General features: G+C 54.3%; 10 protein-coding genes across 10 annotated transcripts; 8 read left to right on the top strand and 2 right to left on the bottom strand.

The window, feature by feature from the left end:
- The first annotated feature begins 1 nt into the window (after nucleotide 1).
- On the top strand, nucleotides 2-1381 carry PPTG_02891 (hypothetical protein). The gene has a single exon (XM_008894208.1). The coding sequence runs from the start codon at nucleotides 37-39 to the stop codon at nucleotides 1207-1209; it is 1173 nt and encodes a 390-aa protein (XP_008892456.1). The 5' UTR covers nucleotides 2-36; the 3' UTR covers nucleotides 1210-1381.
- Nucleotides 1382-1459: 78 nt separating this feature from the next.
- PPTG_02890 (CAMK/CAMK1 protein kinase) lies at nucleotides 1460-2713 on the top strand (the record flags this gene model as incomplete). The annotated part of the gene is made up of 2 exons (XM_008894207.1): nucleotides 1460-1545; nucleotides 1611-2713. The coding sequence occupies 2 exons, from the start codon at nucleotides 1460-1462 to the stop codon at nucleotides 2623-2625; spliced, it is 1101 nt and encodes a 366-aa protein (XP_008892455.1). The 3' UTR covers nucleotides 2626-2713.
- On the bottom strand, nucleotides 2664-4889 carry PPTG_02889 (hypothetical protein). Its single transcript, XM_008894206.1, has one exon. The coding sequence runs from the start codon at nucleotides 4515-4517 to the stop codon at nucleotides 2757-2759; it is 1761 nt and encodes a 586-aa protein (XP_008892454.1). The 5' UTR covers nucleotides 4518-4889; the 3' UTR covers nucleotides 2664-2756.
- On the top strand, nucleotides 4665-5069 carry PPTG_20984 (hypothetical protein; the record flags this gene model as incomplete). The annotated part of the gene is made up of 2 exons (XM_008894417.1): nucleotides 4665-4820; nucleotides 5049-5069. 2 exons carry the CDS (start codon nucleotides 4665-4667, stop codon nucleotides 5067-5069), a joined length of 177 nt encoding a protein of 58 aa, XP_008892665.1.
- A 616-nt stretch (nucleotides 5070-5685) lies between these two features.
- On the top strand, nucleotides 5686-5947 carry PPTG_20983 (hypothetical protein; the record flags this gene model as incomplete). Its single annotated transcript, XM_008894416.1, has 2 exons — nucleotides 5686-5743; nucleotides 5790-5947. 2 exons carry the CDS (start codon nucleotides 5686-5688, stop codon nucleotides 5945-5947), a joined length of 216 nt encoding a protein of 71 aa, XP_008892664.1.
- A 147-nt stretch (nucleotides 5948-6094) lies between these two features.
- PPTG_02888 (hypothetical protein) lies at nucleotides 6095-7390 on the top strand. The gene has a single exon (XM_008894205.1). It carries the CDS (start codon nucleotides 6309-6311, stop codon nucleotides 7311-7313), a length of 1005 nt encoding a protein of 334 aa, XP_008892453.1. The 5' UTR covers nucleotides 6095-6308; the 3' UTR covers nucleotides 7314-7390.
- A 16-nt stretch (nucleotides 7391-7406) lies between these two features.
- PPTG_02887 (hypothetical protein) lies at nucleotides 7407-8714 on the top strand. Its single transcript, XM_008894204.1, has 2 exons — nucleotides 7407-7579; nucleotides 7645-8714. The coding sequence occupies exons 1-2, from the start codon at nucleotides 7438-7440 to the stop codon at nucleotides 8511-8513; spliced, it is 1011 nt and encodes a 336-aa protein (XP_008892452.1). The 5' UTR covers nucleotides 7407-7437; the 3' UTR covers nucleotides 8514-8714.
- Nucleotides 8481-10397, bottom strand: PPTG_02886 (hypothetical protein). Its single transcript, XM_008894203.1, has one exon. It carries the CDS (start codon nucleotides 10280-10282, stop codon nucleotides 8660-8662), a length of 1623 nt encoding a protein of 540 aa, XP_008892451.1. The 5' UTR covers nucleotides 10283-10397; the 3' UTR covers nucleotides 8481-8659.
- A 3171-nt stretch (nucleotides 10398-13568) lies between these two features.
- PPTG_02885 (hypothetical protein) lies at nucleotides 13569-15032 on the top strand. The gene is made up of 2 exons (XM_008894202.1): nucleotides 13569-13855; nucleotides 13927-15032. Exons 1-2 carry the CDS (start codon nucleotides 13613-13615, stop codon nucleotides 14824-14826), a joined length of 1143 nt encoding a protein of 380 aa, XP_008892450.1. The 5' UTR covers nucleotides 13569-13612; the 3' UTR covers nucleotides 14827-15032.
- Nucleotides 15033-15450: 418 nt separating this feature from the next.
- On the top strand, nucleotides 15451-16602 carry PPTG_02884 (hypothetical protein; the record flags this gene model as incomplete). The annotated part of the gene is made up of 1 exon (XM_008894201.1): nucleotides 15451-16602. One exon carries the CDS (start codon nucleotides 15451-15453, stop codon nucleotides 16600-16602), a length of 1152 nt encoding a protein of 383 aa, XP_008892449.1.
- Between the last annotated feature and the right edge of the window lie 158 nt (nucleotides 16603-16760).

Raw genomic sequence — 16760 nt, 5'->3', positions numbered from 1 at the left:
CAATCATATTGAAGTTATTCACCCGCCATTGATCAGATGGCTACATTGTGGAAGTTGACCAGCATGCGTGGTGCCTTGAACCGCGGCGGCCTTGCGCTGGCACAGACGGCGGTGACGGCGTTCGCCGCGACAGGCGATACGGCTCTGGTGGCCAATCCGAGCGAGGACTTTGACTATGACTACGTGCTGGACTGTCAACCCACGGCGAACAAGAGCGGCCTGGCACTGGCGCTGTCCAATTGCAAGATTCAACTGCGCAGTCTCGAGACGCTGGGGTTGATGCACGAGTTCCACGCGCACAACAGCACCATTAACGAGGTGTGGACGTCTCCGTCCTCACCTTTCCAGCTAGCTACATGCTCTAGTGACGAGTGCGTTAAGCTCTGGGACACACGCACGGCGCTGCCGGCCATGGTGCTGCCGGTCGGACGAGAGGTCTGGAGTCTGTCCATTGGCTGCGGCGAGACGCTGTTGGCCACAGGCACAGACGAACTCGCGCTGTTCTACGACGTGCGCACGGGCAATAAGCTCGGCCAATACGGTGAGAGCCACGTGGACGCCATCACGAAGGTGCGGTTCCACCCGACGCAACCGGCATTCGTTGTCACGGCGTCCGAGGACGGCGTCGTGTGCTTCTTTGATTGCCGCATACCGGACGAGGACGACGCGCTCGAGAGTATCATCAATGTTGAGAGTGCCGTCACCACCGTCGGCTTCTTCGGTCCGCAGAAAGAGAATATCTTCTGTCTCACAGGCACCGAGACGCTCGACCTGTGGAACCTCTGGACGGCCGAACGGCTGCACCACTACGACACAATCCGCGACGACTGCAACAAGAACGGTCTGGCCACCGACTATTTAATCGACTGCGTGTACGACGACCAGTCTAACGAGCTGTTCCTGCTTGCCGGCAACCACGACGGCGACATGAACGCCGTCACCATCGGCACGGACGCCGCCTCAGCCGGCAAGTTACAGCACGCGGCGGCACTCAAGGGCGGTCACAAGGCCTGTGTGCGATGCATATACTACGACCCAGAGAACACCACGCTGTACACTGGAGGAGAGGACACGCGTCTCTGCAAGTGGTCGGTGCCCGGCGCGGCTGAGACTACGGACGGCTACTCATCCTCGAGTTCCTCCAGGAGAGCGACGGGCACTGACCCCGCAGGCATCCGGAAGGCGCGCAAAGCCTCCCGTCCGTACTAGATAGAATCGAGTAGAAATGCAATATTCTTGCTGCAGATAATCTCTTGGTGTATCGTGTGTAGTCGGAAGGAGATGACGCAGTTTCACGCCCAAGTTGTTTATTAGGCTCCGACAAGACAAGAATACGAGCGTATGGCGGTTTCTTGCTATTTTCTGCATTGATCTCTGCTGGCAGCCTCTGAAACACCTCCTCATTCACGAAGAAGGCCGCTTGAGGTGACACCCGCCGGCTCTAGCTAAGTCTTCAACCATGACGGGCATTATGAAGAAAGTGACGGAATTCTACAAGAAGGATGAGTGTAGCAAGTACTACAAACTGGGCAAGACACTCGGAACGTACGTGACTGTGTCTGTGAAGCGGTGATCCACGTGTTGAGACTGAGACGTGTTCTGTTCTTCAGTGGCAGCTTTGCGACCGTCAAGAGCGCGATCAGCAAGGCCGACAATTCACGCTGGGCCGTCAAATGCATCGACAAGGCGAGTCTGACGGCGGAGGATGAGGAGGCACTGCGAGTCGAAGTGGAAGTGCTGCAATTGGTGCACCATGTGAACATCGTGCAGCTGAAAGAAGTGTTCGATTGCCACAAGACTTTTTACATGGTCATGGAGGAAATGAGCGGTGGCGAACTCTTCGATCGCATCGTGGAGAAGGAGAAATACTCGGAGAAGGAGGCCAGTTGCGTGGTCAAGAAGCTGGCGGACGCTCTGCTCTACTGCCACCAGAAGGGTATCGTACACCGCGACCTGAAGCCCGAGAATCTGCTGTACCAGTCCACAGACGACAACGCCGAGATCAAGATCGCCGACTTTGGTCTTGCCAAGCTCATTAAGGGCGACTCGCTCATGCAGACGGCATGTGGTACTCCCGGCTACGTGGCTCCGGAGATTCTTGAAGGTCGTCCGTATGGAGCTGAGGTGGATCTCTGGAGTCTCGGGGTCATCGCGTACATTCTGCTGTGCGGGTTCCCTCCGTTCTACGACGAAAACAATGCTGCCCTCTTCCAGTCCATCAAGTCGGGTGTGTACGACTACCCGAGTCCGTATTGGGACTGCGTGTCGGACTCGGCCAAGGATTTAATCTCAAGACTGCTGGTTGTCGACCCCAAGAAGCGCTTCACCGCCCAGCAGGTGCTCGATCACCCGTGGGTGGCCGATATCCACGGCGTGAGTGGCGATGCCCTGCCACACTTTACGCAAGAGATGAAGCGCTACAACGCGCGTCGCCGTTTCCGGGCTGGAATCATGGCAGCCAAGACCATTTCGGTCCTGCATTCGGCCCAGAAGCGAGTGAGTGCCAGCGACTTCGAGCCACCAGTGGATGCGATTGCTGCCGTTGGTCTGGGATCTGTGACCAAGGCGACACCTGCTACAACGGAAGGTGGAACGCCAGCGCCAGCACCTTCAGTGCCTCAGTAGAGGAAGCATACATGCATAGCATTCGGGCTTTCTTACGGCTAGGCTGGATCAATAGTAACCTTTATTGGAGCAAAGGAGCACAACCTCAAAAAATATTGAAATCGGTTGATTTTAATGGCAAACGTGCTCGTTTAAAGCGAGCAAATGTTCTCCACGGGCGTGACGGTCGAGAAGTGAACGTCCTTGTCCTCGTCTAGCTCCTGAGCGCGCTTGCGGGCCTGGTAGATGAAGCCGAAAGCGACCAGCATAGCACAAGCACCACCACCCACGGCAAGTCCGACGACGCTATCCTTACTACCAGATTCCTCGCTCTGGTTGTTTACCTGCTGAGTGGTGTTGTCCTGGTTGTTGCTGGACGTCTGCTGCTCCTGCTGCGACTCTGAGCTCTTACCGATGGAGCTGATGGTCGCAGTGGACTGCGTGGTCTCGGACGTCTTGTCCGACTTGGAATCGGTCTTAGTGTCGTCCTGCTTAGTGGATGCAGCGTCCTTCTCGGCCGAGTTGCCGCTGGGGACACCAGTCTCGTCACTGCCACTCAACACCGAACCAGAGTGCGAAGAGATCGAAGACGTGGTGTTGGTGTTGGTCTCACTGGCTCCCGAGCTCTGGTAGGTCTCCGGAGTCGGCGTGGGCGTAGACGCACCGGGCTCCGGGGCATTCGTCTGCTCAGGGGTCGGAGCGGCGGTGGTCGGGGCCGGTGCAGCCGTCGTCGGGGCGGACGTGGTTGGCTGTTGCTGCTGCTGAGACGTCGGGGTCGATGGCGTTTGTTGCTGGGACGTCGGAGTGGAAGACGATTGCTGCTGGGACATAGTGAACTTGGGCTGCGAGTCCGCCGTGTACAGACCGAAAGTCTGTTCGTAGGCCTCCGGCTTGCTTGGGATGTCAAAGAACTGGAAGTAGAACTTCTCGCTCAGACCGCTGCTCCACTTCTGGTACGCGCTGTAGAAGGTCTGCTCGCCCGCGAGACTGCCGGTGTTGCCCGACACCGAACCGCTCGACGGCCATCCCGTCTCGGTCAGCAGCAGCTTGTCTCCGAAGTTGCTCATCATGGTCTGCCACTGCTTGTCCACGACGTCAATGGCGCCGTCAGCGGTCGTGCCGGGGTTGAAGAACGGATGCACGTTCACGCCAAGGACGTCACAGGCTGCGACGAGCTCCGACCAGCCCGAAATGCTCTGGTAGTTGATCACCTCCGTGTTACGCTGAACCGTGCCGACCTTGCAGGACACGCGCGACTTGATCTGGTTGATGACGTCGATCATTCCACTGGGGATGCTAGAGGCGCCAGCCAGGTTCTCGTTACCGACCATGATGGCGTAGACGCCGCCGGCGTTCGCAGCCTTGATGGCGGCCTCCATCTGCTCCTGGTAGTCGCTCTGCGGGTACGGCACGCCAAGGACAGCCGTGAGGCCGGCGCCCGTGATGATAGAGCCCATTTCCGTGTCACCGAACTTGGAGATGTACGTGCGCACACTGGTGAAGCCGGCGCCGGCGATGGTCTTCATGTCAGCCTGCACGGTCGAGGCGCTCTTGCCGCTGGTGTGGTCCGGGTCGTAGCACACGCCGTTGGCGTCCACCTGCGTCGAGAAGAAGGCGATGAAGCCCACGACGATCGGCGCGAAGAACTTCATGGTGGTCACGAGTACTTTTGCCTGGAAAAGTGGTTGCTGGTCTACAGGCTCCGAAGGCGAGAGTGAAAGTGAAAGGCTTGACTGCAACGCACCAGTCGGACAGGAAAAAGCGAGGGGGGAACAGGAGCCGATAGACGATCGACGATGGTGTTGCGTGGTACGGACAAGGGAGGAACAGGGGAGACTTTTGTGGCTCGCGGTGACAAGCATGAACAGCGCGCGGACGCCGTCCCTGCCGGCTCTATTCCAGATGTTCATCATAAGGTCATATCGGGGCGACTTGAGAGAGTTCGTGGTGACCAGGTGCGGCTTGCAAAAGTGTAATGTCCGCCAGCCTGCGTGAAATGCCCGTTAGCAATGTGACGCGAATGCACATGCCGTGAGTCAAATCATCGCTCGCTCAACGAGATGCAGACGCGCGCGTCAATATTCGCCCAGCACATGCCAGCCCTTCATCAAGAGTGTCGTCGACACTGTATCGGAGTCAAAAGCGCGGCCGTCGCTGCTTCGAGCCCCCTGTCGCGAGTCACCTCCGACAGACCGGCTATTCGCCAGCAGAGCAGGGTACGCCGCAGATCAATGTCTTCAAGCATGCCATCCGTATGCGGCACGGTGCAAATACCTACAGCAGCTACACTCGAGTTACGGTTGAAAGTGTTGTGGGTTTGCGCGTATTGATAACCATGAAGGGCCTGGTGGGCACGAATGAATTCACGCGTCATCTCCAAAGTCGCAGCGTGGCGTGCCTATCCTCCCACGTTTCATGATGTAACTTATATCGGATCTCTTCAGCCCGACGGCGACAACGGATAGATGTCTTCAATTTCTCGGCGATAAGCTCTCGCTGCAAACAACAATGTCGTCAACCACTATAAGCATTGCTGACCAGCTCACACTCGTCTTGCCACTTGTTGTGTCGCGCAATCCCATTGCCATTGTTTGCAGCGCTCAAAAGGAATACATTACCACAGCAAACCTCGATCGACTAACCTTTCCTTTGGCACGGATAATGGCGACGTGAGTGGCGGATCGATCGTATGACTTACCACGTGTAACGTGTTCGTGTTGATGATAACAAATAGCTGATCACGCTCGACTTTATAGAGAGAGAGAGAGACAGAATTCTATATAAGACATCAAATTATTATAATTTCAGTCTTTTGAAAGCGTCATCTCTTGTTGTGGGATCCATGGAGCTGAGGGCGGTGAGGGTACAGCTAAATCTGCCGCCTCCCCATTCATAGCGGCCAAACAGTCAATGCTCAGTCTGAGCTTTAAGCCCTTCAATGTGTGTCTGTGTTCGACGACTCCTTCTGCGCGACTGCCGAATCTGTCGGATACATTGATGTCCGTTTTTGACCGTCATGCACCAAAGCTTAGATTTTAAGCACTACTAGTACTTTCAATTCAAGCGCCAGCAGGCCTACAAATGGAGATCAAGATTCGTGTGTCCGGAGCTAACATTTTTGCCACCATCAACCGAATCAGTAAGGTTTATTTTTCTTGTGAATTATTCACGGTTGATGGTGGCAGCTACCATCAAACGGCTCGAGCATGAGGAATCTGCTTATCCTGGTATCGACAGATACGAATCTCAGAGCATTATCGATGGCGCCGTTCCAGCAGGGGTGGAAATATCGTCGGGCGAACGCCTCAGCACAAAATCCGCCGATCAACTTCAGCAGTTCTGAAATCCATTCGAACTTCCTCCTCGTACGCTCATGTGTGGAAACCACTGTAGCGATTAGTGCCTGTGACAGGCAACTGAAAAGATCTAGCGGACAGTGGATATCGAGAATCAACAACTTTTCGTGTTGTAGCCATCAAAACACTTCGCTTGAACCGGGGCGTCACGCTTTTGCTCGATGCTATCAAGCACGATGTGCCAAAGTGACTGCAAGCGCGGGATTTCCACGTCCATTACATGTACAGGACGGAAAATCCTCCCTCTACGCGGGGAACTCACACTCAGCAAGCAGTGAAGTCTCTATTTGTGACGTTCATTTTAACATTTGCACTCCATCCACCGCAATACCAACCTCCACTCTGACCATGGGCAAACTTTTCGGCTCGAAAGGCGGTCTGCGCATCGAACTCAACCGCGGGAGCTACCAACCTGGAGACGTAGTGAACGGCACCGTGTACTTGTCGGTCTCCGACGAAATCAAGACCAAAGGAGCTCTAGTACTCGAGATCAACGGAGAGGAATACGTCAAGTACAACGAGGTGTACGGCGAATCGGCCGTGCCGCGCAAGCAGTCTAACCAGCTCCTGTCCAACCAATTGGTGCTGAGTGACAACCGCGATTCGTTCGCGCCCGGGGAGTACGTCTTCCCTTTCAACTACCAGCTCCGCTCCACGCTGCCAGCGAGTTTCCACGTTGACCGTCGTCATGCTGGAGAGTTTTGTGACATCGACGCTGCAGTCAAGTACAAGCTGAAGCTGAGGTTACCTGTGAAGGGTGCGTTTAAATCCGACATCAAGGCCGAGCGCCCACTTATCGTGAAGCCTGCGCAGACGGCGCAACTCGTCCAGTCACGGACAGATGCCACTGCAAAACACGCGAAGCTCTTGGGCATGATTCGCCAAGGAAACTGCGAAGTCTCGGGGTCTCTGGAACGCGACGTCTACGTTGCTGGCGAGACGCTGCAGATCCGAGCCTCCGTTGTGAACGGCTCGAGTATGGACGTCAAGTCAGTGTCTGTGCGTCTCGTGGAAAACCTTGTCATCCACGCTAACAGAGACCATAAAAAAGAGATCAAGGCTCAGACTTGTCTTGCTGAGAAGGACTTCGCAGGTGTCAAGGCTGGAGCTACGACGATCGACCAGGCCTACTCACTGGACCTGGTTGGACGCTCCGAGCGCTTCGCAGTGCTGTCTCCGATGGCCTCAAGCCTCGTCAGCACGAGTCACCACGTCGAAGTTCGCTGCAAGTTCCTTATGAGCCCGAACGTGCATATTGAGATCCCAGTGAAGATTTTGGCTCCACTGGTGACGGACGTAGCGGCCGCGTCGTCGCAGCTCATGACAGATCACAAGACTAAGGCCCTGGACTAAGTGATTGCCTCAATATATTTTTTTAGCTTCAACTTCTAGATGGCTTCAATGAGGATTTTTCTCTCGTTTAGCACCCACTTTCACCTCCTAGTCAACCTTTTTGTCACTTGCCAATTTGCCAAACATGGGGAAGCTCGCTCAAGTGTTGGGTGTTGGTGTAAAGGGGCATCTTCGTCTAGAGCTAAAACGCGGCAGGTATCAAGCTGGTGAACTGGTTGAAGGCACGATTTTCCTCACCGTCGACGAAGAAATCCGTTGCAACGGAGGTCAGTAGACACTTTTTCAGTCATTTAGCTGATAAATTCTCACCTTTGCCTGTTTTTGGTGACAGCTTTAGTACTTGAGATCAGTGGCCTGGAAACTATTGCGTGGACCAAACGTCATGGCGAGAACAGCACGCATCATCGTGATAAAAGGGTGTTTTTGCAGCAGCAACTGAAGATTTCATGCGACCAGGAGAGCTTCACACGAGGGGAGTACACGTACCCATTCCGCTACCAGTTAGAGTCTACGGTGCCAGGGAGTTTTCAGCTTTCGAATCGATCAGCAGGTCGGCTCCGAAATATTCGCGCTGCAGTGAAATATGAGCTGAGAGCTCGTCAACCTGTGCTGGGCGCTTTTCGAGCTGACTTGGAGACGAAACAGGAACTTGTGGTGGCTCCAATCCCGACAGTACAAATCTCCCGCCCTCTGGAGAGTTCGACAAGTAGAGAAGTGCTACTGATGACGATGCTCCGCAAAGGAACGTGTCAACTCTCAGCCTTCATGGACCGAGATGTGTTTACCCCCGGGGAGAAGGTTATGGTGCGTTGTTCGGTTTTCAATCTATCCAAAATGAACGTCCGAGCACTCTCGCTGCGGATCTACGAGGATCTCGTGCTCCATCACAAACGAGGGAATGATACACAAACCTCCACGTGCCTCTGTGAGGGAGAGTTCTCCGGTATCCTGGCAGGTGAGTCAGCGGACAAGACGGTGTCCCTGCACTTACTGGAATGGCGATCAGGCTGTGCCATGCGGCCTTCGACTGCGTCACAGTTTGTTAGATGGAGCTACCGTCTCCAAGTACGGTGCACGTTCTTGATGAGCCCCAGCGTGAGCTTGGACTTCCCTATCGCGATTGTCCATCAGAACAGCACGATCCAGACCGCAAATGTGGAGCAAACCCAATACATGACGAGCCAGCGATCTCTAAAGTGAAAACAGAAGATCAACACTACACGTACATGACTAATAACGAGTGGTATGAAGCTTCATAGCCATTTTCCATTGAAGAGGGCAAAAGCCAGGGCTTAAACAAAACTTGATATCGGTGTCCCTGGTGCTTAAAAAGTCTCAGAGTGAACTTAGAGAGCGCAGTGGTTCTGCATGGGTGTGACCGAGAAGCCGTCGTGCTTGCCCTCGGCCACCTCCAGCTCCGCGGCGCGCTTGCGAGTCTGGTAGATGAAACCGAAGGCCACCAGAGCAACGCAGGCAGCAGCAGCAATAGCGAGGATCACGGGTGCCGCAGAGCTGCCTTCGCCGCTCTGAGTGTTAGCCTGCTGCACGTTGTCCTGCTGCTGAGGCTGCGAGTTGGTACCGGTGGGGGTAGTATCCTGGGTGGTCTGCTGCGTGGTTTGATCCGAGTTCTGCACGCCCGTCGTGCCAGTCTGCTGGTGCTGCTCGTTGTCCGAGGACTCCGAAGCAGCCTTGGAGGTCGAGCTGCCAACTTCGTCACCGCTGCCCGACACCGAGGTGGACTCGGTTGAGCCCGAGGTGGTGGTGTTGTAGTCAGCCGAACCCGAGTTCTGGAAGATCGCTGGTGTCTCCGTAGGCACCGGGGTAGTCTCCGGGGTGGGTGCCGCCGTAGGGGGCTCCTGCGTCGGAGGTTGGGTGGGGGCTTCCGTAGGAGGTTGAGTTGGCGCTTCCGTCGGCGGCTGCGTAGGGGCCTCCGTAGGTGCCGGCGTGGGAGCTTCAGTCGGGGCCTGCGTGGGGGCCTGGGTAGCAGGAGTCTCCTGTTGAGTGGTAGGGGCCTCTGTGGAGGGTGTTTGCTGCTGAGTGGTAGGGGCCTCTGTGGAAGGTGGTTGCTGCCCCTGGGTGGGCTGCTGGTTGGACTGTTCGTTAGACTGCTGACCGATCGAGACCGACGCCTGCACCGACATGCTGAACTTGTCCTGCGAGTCGTACGTCACCAAACCGAAGTTCTGCTCGTACTGCTCGGTTCTGTACGGTGTGTCGAAGAACTGGAAGTAGAACTTCTTGCTCATCGAGCTGCTCCACTGCTGATACGCGTTGTAGAACGTCTCGGCGCCAGCCACGCTGCCGACGTTGCCCATGAGGGAGCCAGCCGAAGGCCAGCCCGTCTCGGTCAGGATCAGCTTGCTACCGTAGGTGCTAACCATGGTTTGCCATTGGTTGTCCAGCACCTGAATGGCGGTGTCTGCCGTTGTGCCGGCGGTGAAGTACGGGTGAGCATTCACGCCGATACAGTCACAGTTGTTCACGAGGTCCTGCCAGCCCGACACGGTTTCGTGTTGGATCACCTCCGTGTTGCGCTGCACCGTGCAGACCATCACACCTTCGGGTACTTGCGACTTGATCTGCTTGATGACATCGATCATGTCGCTGGGGACGCTGGTAGCTCCAGCCAGGTTCTCGTTTCCGACCATGACGGCGTACACACCGCCGGCCTGCGCAGCCTTGATGGCGGCAGCCATCTGCTCCCGGTAGTCGCTCTGCGGGTAAGGAACACCCAGCATGGCCTTGAGACCGGCAGCGGCAATGATGGGACCCATTTCCGTGTTACCAAACTTGGAGATGAAAGTTCGCACGCTGTCGAAACCATGGCTGGCAATGGTCTTCATGTCGGCCTGCACCGACGAGGCGTCCATGCCCGTGCCGTGATTGGGGTCGTAGCAGACACCATTGGCATCGACCTGCGATGAGAGGAAGGCGATGGCGCCGACAACGAGGGGTGCGAAGAGCTTCATGGTGCTGGTAGTACTTCTCCGGAGAAAAGTGTACTCTGGCCGATCTGCTTGTCGAGACGAAGACGAGAGTGAAAGTGAGGCGTTGCAGGCTAACTGCGGAGCATGACTGTGTCCCCACCGCAAGCAAGCGGACAGGAATCCTGCCTGGATAGGCCGGGCGCTGGCTCCGGTATCCGTACGAACATCAAACAAAAGCGGATGCTGCGTTTGATGGGCAACGTGGCGGAAGGTGGATAAGCCAGACACCCAGCGTTCGATTGTGGGGATTATTATCGCGGCAGTGCTTGGCCAGCACTATCGCTGGCACTGCCAGTGGCAGCGCATGGACATCAACAGAGTATTGATATCATACAGGTACTAAACAGTACTGTTGCGCAGACAACAATTTTATCCATGCTGTAATGGTTTCTAGAGGAATGAAACTCGTCATCGTCCACAGTCGTCAGTAGCAGCCTGCTGCTAGCATCTTCATTCCAGGCAATAAAGTTCATTATGAAGTGCTCCTTCATCATCAAAGCCTTGACGATTCTGCGAATGACCATGACACCTTCACCGTTGCGTCGTAGCGTCACAGTAAAAGAATGAATTCATGCGTCTTCAAAAGCAAAAAAAACAAGCGCCGATGCTCTCATAAGATCATTTATTAAAGACTTCGAAGCGCGTCGGGTACCTACAGAGGCGAGTAAAACCTTAAAGTTGGAGCCTACCCTTCGCAACACAGCTTTATCAGAGTCCTGGAGCTGCTCATTCGTGCCAATGGATAGACGGTGAATGCTCTCTGAGAAAATCTTTGGAGCTGTCGACAAGCTTGTTGAGGTCGACGCCGTAAAAACCAGGATCTCTGCCCGTTCTTGTGCCTGGGACCCAGGCCCTGGGTGTCTCGGTGTTTTCTCAGTTGGCCATTAGCACACGCTCATGATGCAAGTAGTAATAGCTTCCGCATTTCCGACCTCGATGTTCGTCCAGATACGATGAAGTTGTGCTGGTACGAATGACAAGGGATCAATCTTCGTACGTACACCCCCCTCCAACAGGCTCCGTCTGTGGTCGACGCGAAATCGATCGTCGATCAGGAAACGAACGAAGCCACGAAGTCACTGGTGAAATAGCTGAGCAGTCCTCTTCTGACGAGAAGCGCGGAGAAAGAATAGCGTCTACCCAACGAAATTAGCGATATCACCCATGGTATCCCTGAGTTGCCAACCACGATTAGATTTTCAAGACACGAGGGTTGCCCGGGTTAGATTTTCCTCCTCTCTAGTTAGATTTATACTGCAGTTCAAGACGTGCTCCCATAAGTACTATACTGCGCAACGCTCGGAGCGGCAGCATGTAATGGACACTGCGCGTAGCACTAACAGCGAAAATTATCATGCCGGCGACATCTTGCAAACCAGCGTTTACTTGGTGTGCAGCCTGCCCACTGCAACGGCGAGTGCTTAAAACCAGCGACAGAACGCTAGAATACAATCTAAAAGCAGAGACTTGGGATGTATATACGAGGGGACAGGAGTAGTAGTCGAGGGGGTCTATGAGTTTCTTACGACAAGCTAAAGTAAAATCAACTGATTGAGTAGTTACATGTATTGTCTTGTGTTTACTGCGCTTACACTTGGTCGTGGCGAATATACGGGCCTGGCGAGTACGTCTCCCCCGCCGTCTACCAGCTCTGTAGCACGTCGCCCACCAGCTCTGTAGCACGTCGCCCACCAACTCCAATTGAAGTGTTCGAGCCTTGGACCTGGCGAGTGCTCAGCTACACTGCATTTTTCCGCCGGCTTCAACGCCGGCCAGGGCATGATGCTAGCTAGAGGCACAGCGGAGGTCGTCATTCAAATAGGATAAGATTCTATTGAGATCATGGGACTAGAGACGGTCCCTCGGCGCATCTAGCCGTATCCGTAGACTATCTTCTCGCGAGATATTGGTTTTCGGCGACACTGGACAAGTCGTCTTAATCGTCAAGGTGACATGCTAAGAGTACAAGTCGAGTGCTCAACGACAGCGGCGATCGCGATCGCTCGCCATGCTTTAAGCTTATTCGAGGGTACTAGCGTGGTGGTGGTATCATAATTAAAGACCAAGAAAAGCAGGTTGCTGTGCGAGCAGAGCTTCCAGGTCGCGTCATAATGCCTTCGAGCTGGAGCAGGAACATACTCATTACACCACCCAACTGTGCAGTATCTGCCGATCGGGGTTTCTGCTCCAGTTATATCGAGCGAAAGCATCAACTGACCCTGTGGATCGCTCCACCTAGCTGCAATAGCGTTTTCAAGGAGATGCAAGTCACCTGTAATCGACTGGCTTCAATGTTCAGATGTAAAATGTCGAAGTATTAAACACGCTAACCCATTGCCGTTCAGTCCAGCATCGGAAACGCTATTCGACAGGCCAGCGAGCATGGCATAGGCATCCGACTCGTACGATATGAGGCATCCTCCTACAACAAAATAAACCATTGGTGTGACATCAAGCATTTGCGGCAAATTGAACTTCAGAAGTAGCCATGTCGAAGTGTGGCTTTGCACCCAGGAAATTTCCTGCTTGAGCTTCAATTTTGTTACTGTGCCCGATGAGATTGTAACGTTAGTCATTTGCCCACAACAAAATTGTATCTAAGTAACAAAATCTATTGGGCCCGACTGTTTCCCATATTTTCTGAATCTCTAATACATTTTGTATGATACTTGAAGACGGGAGCGATAGCCTTGCTTTCTTTGTAAAGATGCGCGATGTCGTCTGGTCCATGTTCAGACTCGACTACGGTTTACTTATACTTTTTAGGATCTAATGATAAGTTGTGACTCTGATGGTTTACTCAAAGTTGCTTTACGACTGTATAATTCTATTATTTGTAAATTATTATTGAAAATGTCTTACTGGACTTTCGCTATCACTTTTATTAACCCTGACATTCGATAGACAGTATTCCTGCTGTTGTATCGAAAACGATAAAATGCCAAGAAGTTTTAGTCCACTTTCTTCGTTTCAAGCGCTAGCAATAACCCAATCGAAGCTACCTAGTTTAACTATCTCACGTCCTGCCAAAGGCACGACCCACCGGCTGAGTTGGAGCTCCTCGCTGATTTATTACTGGTACTTTTGTTCTTTTTTCACTTTTTTCATTCATTTATAGAGATTTGCAAACCGTCCATAAAACGGCCAGCGCCCTTTCTGCTGGGCATCTTCCCACCCTGCTACATGGTCGTTGATTGGCTGAAAGTCGAGGCATTGTTAGAGTAAGTCATACTTTGCCTTCAAGCTGCTGCACCGCGTAGTATGGTCTCACTCTGCAATTTGCTCGATAATCCTAACCGACCACTTAACAACATGGGCAAAATGGCGAAAGCTCTAGGTCTCGGCGTGAAAGGCAACCTCAGTGTGGCGCTAGATCGCTCGCATTATCTCGCAGGCGACCTATTACACGGTAGTGTGGTGCTCAGCGTTACGGAGCCGCTCGACTTCACGTCGCTAGTGGTGCGCATCCGAGGCAAGGAGCTCCTCACGTGGACTGAAGGTGGCGGTCAGGCTGCGGCCGTATATCTGCGAGAGCATTTGCATCTGGACGAAGAGGTGTGATACTCACTAAATCTATTGTATGATTTTAATTCCTACGCTCTAACACTGTGGCCGATCTACTTTAGATCGTCCTGAGTGCCGAACAACAGTCGTGTCAACCGGGAGAGTACGTGTACCCCATTTGCTTCCAGCTGGCTGACACGCTTCCCAACTCGTTCCACATCTCGGGTCGCGACGCTGGTGTAATGAGCCGCATCGACGCGTCGCTGATTTACTCGGCGACTGCAGTTATGACAGTCAAAGGCAAGTTCTCTGCAGACATGGAGGCTAAGAAAACGTTCGTGGTACAACAACCGCCTATTGGCCAGCCAGTGTGCTCGCTGGAGAAATCAGCGTCGGGTGAGATCCACATGCTGCGCCTCATGAAGAAAGGAACGTGCTCCGTGTCGGCGCAACTGCCGAGCAACGTCCACGTAGCGGGAGACGTTTTACTGGCACAGACCAGTGTCCACAACGACACTTCGAAGGACATGAAGAAACTGTGTATGATGCTGTATGAGGACGTCACGGTGGACTTGGGTACGTCGCACCAAAAGTCGGAAGGGTCCACGTGTGTCAGTCGCCGAGACTTCCCGGGTGTCCAGGCAGGAAAAACACTCGAACAGGTGCTGGATCTGCCTCTGGTTACCAAGACGTCGCCGTCTCGACCGGTGTCTGCTGCTATCGAGTCGCATTTCTTAAAGACCAGGTATCGCCTCGTCATCAAGTGTCAGTTCCGCCTCTGTCGCAGCGTCTCGGTGGACTTCCCAGTTGAAATCCTCCGAAAGCTGGAGCTTGGAAGCGCTTACGCCCCCACGGCTGCTGTGCTGCCGGCGGTAGCTGCTACGACCGCTTCTCCGTCTGTGGATGTCATGCAAGCGGTGGCTGTTCCGCCCAGGAGAAAATCAGCCAGCGACGGACGGAGCTCGAGGAGTTCCAGAAGTTCCAGGAACTCGGTTCGGTCGGCCACAGCCCCACTGGACTAGACAGCAAGTGTGATTCACAGTCCGTGAACGTGGTGACGTATTTACTTGGGGAAAGCATATATATTAGGACGAGATGAGGTGCTGACAGATCGCCCAAACATCTTTTGGCGACGGGAGTGTAGTGAAAGTAGGAGCCCAACTGGCAGTAGTGTCGCTTAGGATAATGAAGCCGTAGATGGCGTGGATTTTGAACTGCATTTTGACAATCGCGGCAGCTTTGGAGATACATTCGTGTACTACAGAGGCTGCAAGAAACTGCTAGGTAGAGAAAGCAAGATCATCTAGCGGCATGCAAATAGAAGCGCGACTTCCTGCATCGAGAGATGCTGCGAGGCCTGCAGGCTGCAGCACGATGCCGAAGCAGCCGAGACACGCCGGGAGGAGGGAAGGAATTCATCATGCGGTCGCATCGCAGGCCTCACCTTGGGAGTCGCAAGATGTGTGTGGTGTCTCTGACACCACTTCAGCTTTCGTATCGTGTCTGTACTCATTGGCGATGAGCTGCACTTGACTGGCCTACGTCGCGAGATCCCCGCCCGGTGGCGGTTCCCAGCCTCGCGCCGTGCACAACTGAAAGTGCAGCACACGTGACAACGAAGCGAATCTCTCATACCAGTTGTCGCAATGGGGAAGGTAGCCAAGTGCTTGGGCATCGGCGTCAAGGGCAGCATTCGCGTGATGCTACATCGCGAGAGCTACGCCGCCGGCGACCTGGTGCAAGGCCAATTGGTACTGCGAGTCTCGCGGCCTATCGAGTGCGAGGAGTTCTCACTGCACGTGGAAGGAGCTGAAGCCATCACGTGGTCGGAAGGTGCCAACCACTCGCTTGCTCCCTGTAACATGCGCGACGACTTCCTGTGCGACCGGATTCAGCTTATCGAGCCAATGCCGCTCGCGTTCGAACCTGGCGAGTATCGCTTCCGGTTCCAGTACCAGCTGGACGACACGCTGCCTCCAGTGTTCCGTGTGACGGAGGGTTTTGCTGGAGCCATGCGCGACGTGAACGCCAGTGTTTCTTACACCATCAAGGCTCGACTTAGTCTGCAAGGCAAACTGGTGGCCGATCTGAAGACTTCGCACGACTTCGCCGTGCACCGGCCGTCGCTGTGTCACCCTGTGCGTTCACTGCAGAAGTCATCGTCCGACGAAGTGCGATTGTTGAGTTTGATGAAGTCCAAAGGCGCCTGCGAAGTCTCGGCGTGTCTGGACAGCGACGTCCACCTCTCCGGCTCGACGCTGTCGCTACAGACGCGTATCAGTAATTATTCGTCGCGCGATATGCACAATCTCTCAGTGCTGCTGTACGAAGATCTGACCGTGGAGCTGCCTAACCGCCGGCCGAGCAAGGGCACGCGCGTTGTGTGCACGCAAGATTTCCCCGGTGTGGCAGCTGGTCAACTGCTGGACGAGATGCTGTACTTGCCTCTCATTGACGAGGTGAACGGACTGCCAGTTGCTCCCACTAACAGCGCCGCGTTCGTTCGATGGCAGTACCGACTGGAGGTCAAGTGCCGGTTCATGCTGAGCAAGAGTGTGAAAGTGGAGATGCCGGTGATTATTGTACGCAATGTCGGAGCACCACCAGTGCCTGTGGATGCAGTTGTGGGGCCACCCGCTGTGGTCGTGGTGGTTCCTGGAGAAGACGATGATGACAGTGCTGCTGACCAGCAAGGGACGATGCCGTGGAGTCCTAGTCAATTGCACATTGAGGCCGAAGGCGACAGTGTTGTGGCTCGGCCGGTCTTCATTCTCCCCCAGGCCGTAGCAGCGGTGTAAATAGGCGACAACTGCATCGATACTGCAATGAACACTATTTATCATTCGTGCGGTGGAAGAATACGTATATGTCGTTGACAGCTACACGCGTTTGCTTTTCGATAACCAGAATGACCCAGACCCGTGTGCTATCGGTCATTCTGACAAGACAAACCGTG

Source organism: Phytophthora parasitica (genome assembly GCF_000247585.1).
Source record: "Phytophthora parasitica INRA-310 unplaced genomic scaffold supercont2.2, whole genome shotgun sequence".
NCBI lineage: Eukaryota > Oomycota > Peronosporomycetes > Peronosporales > Peronosporaceae > Phytophthora > Phytophthora nicotianae.
Note: the sequence above shows the minus strand (reverse complement) of the source record. Positions and strands in the feature narration are given on the sequence as shown.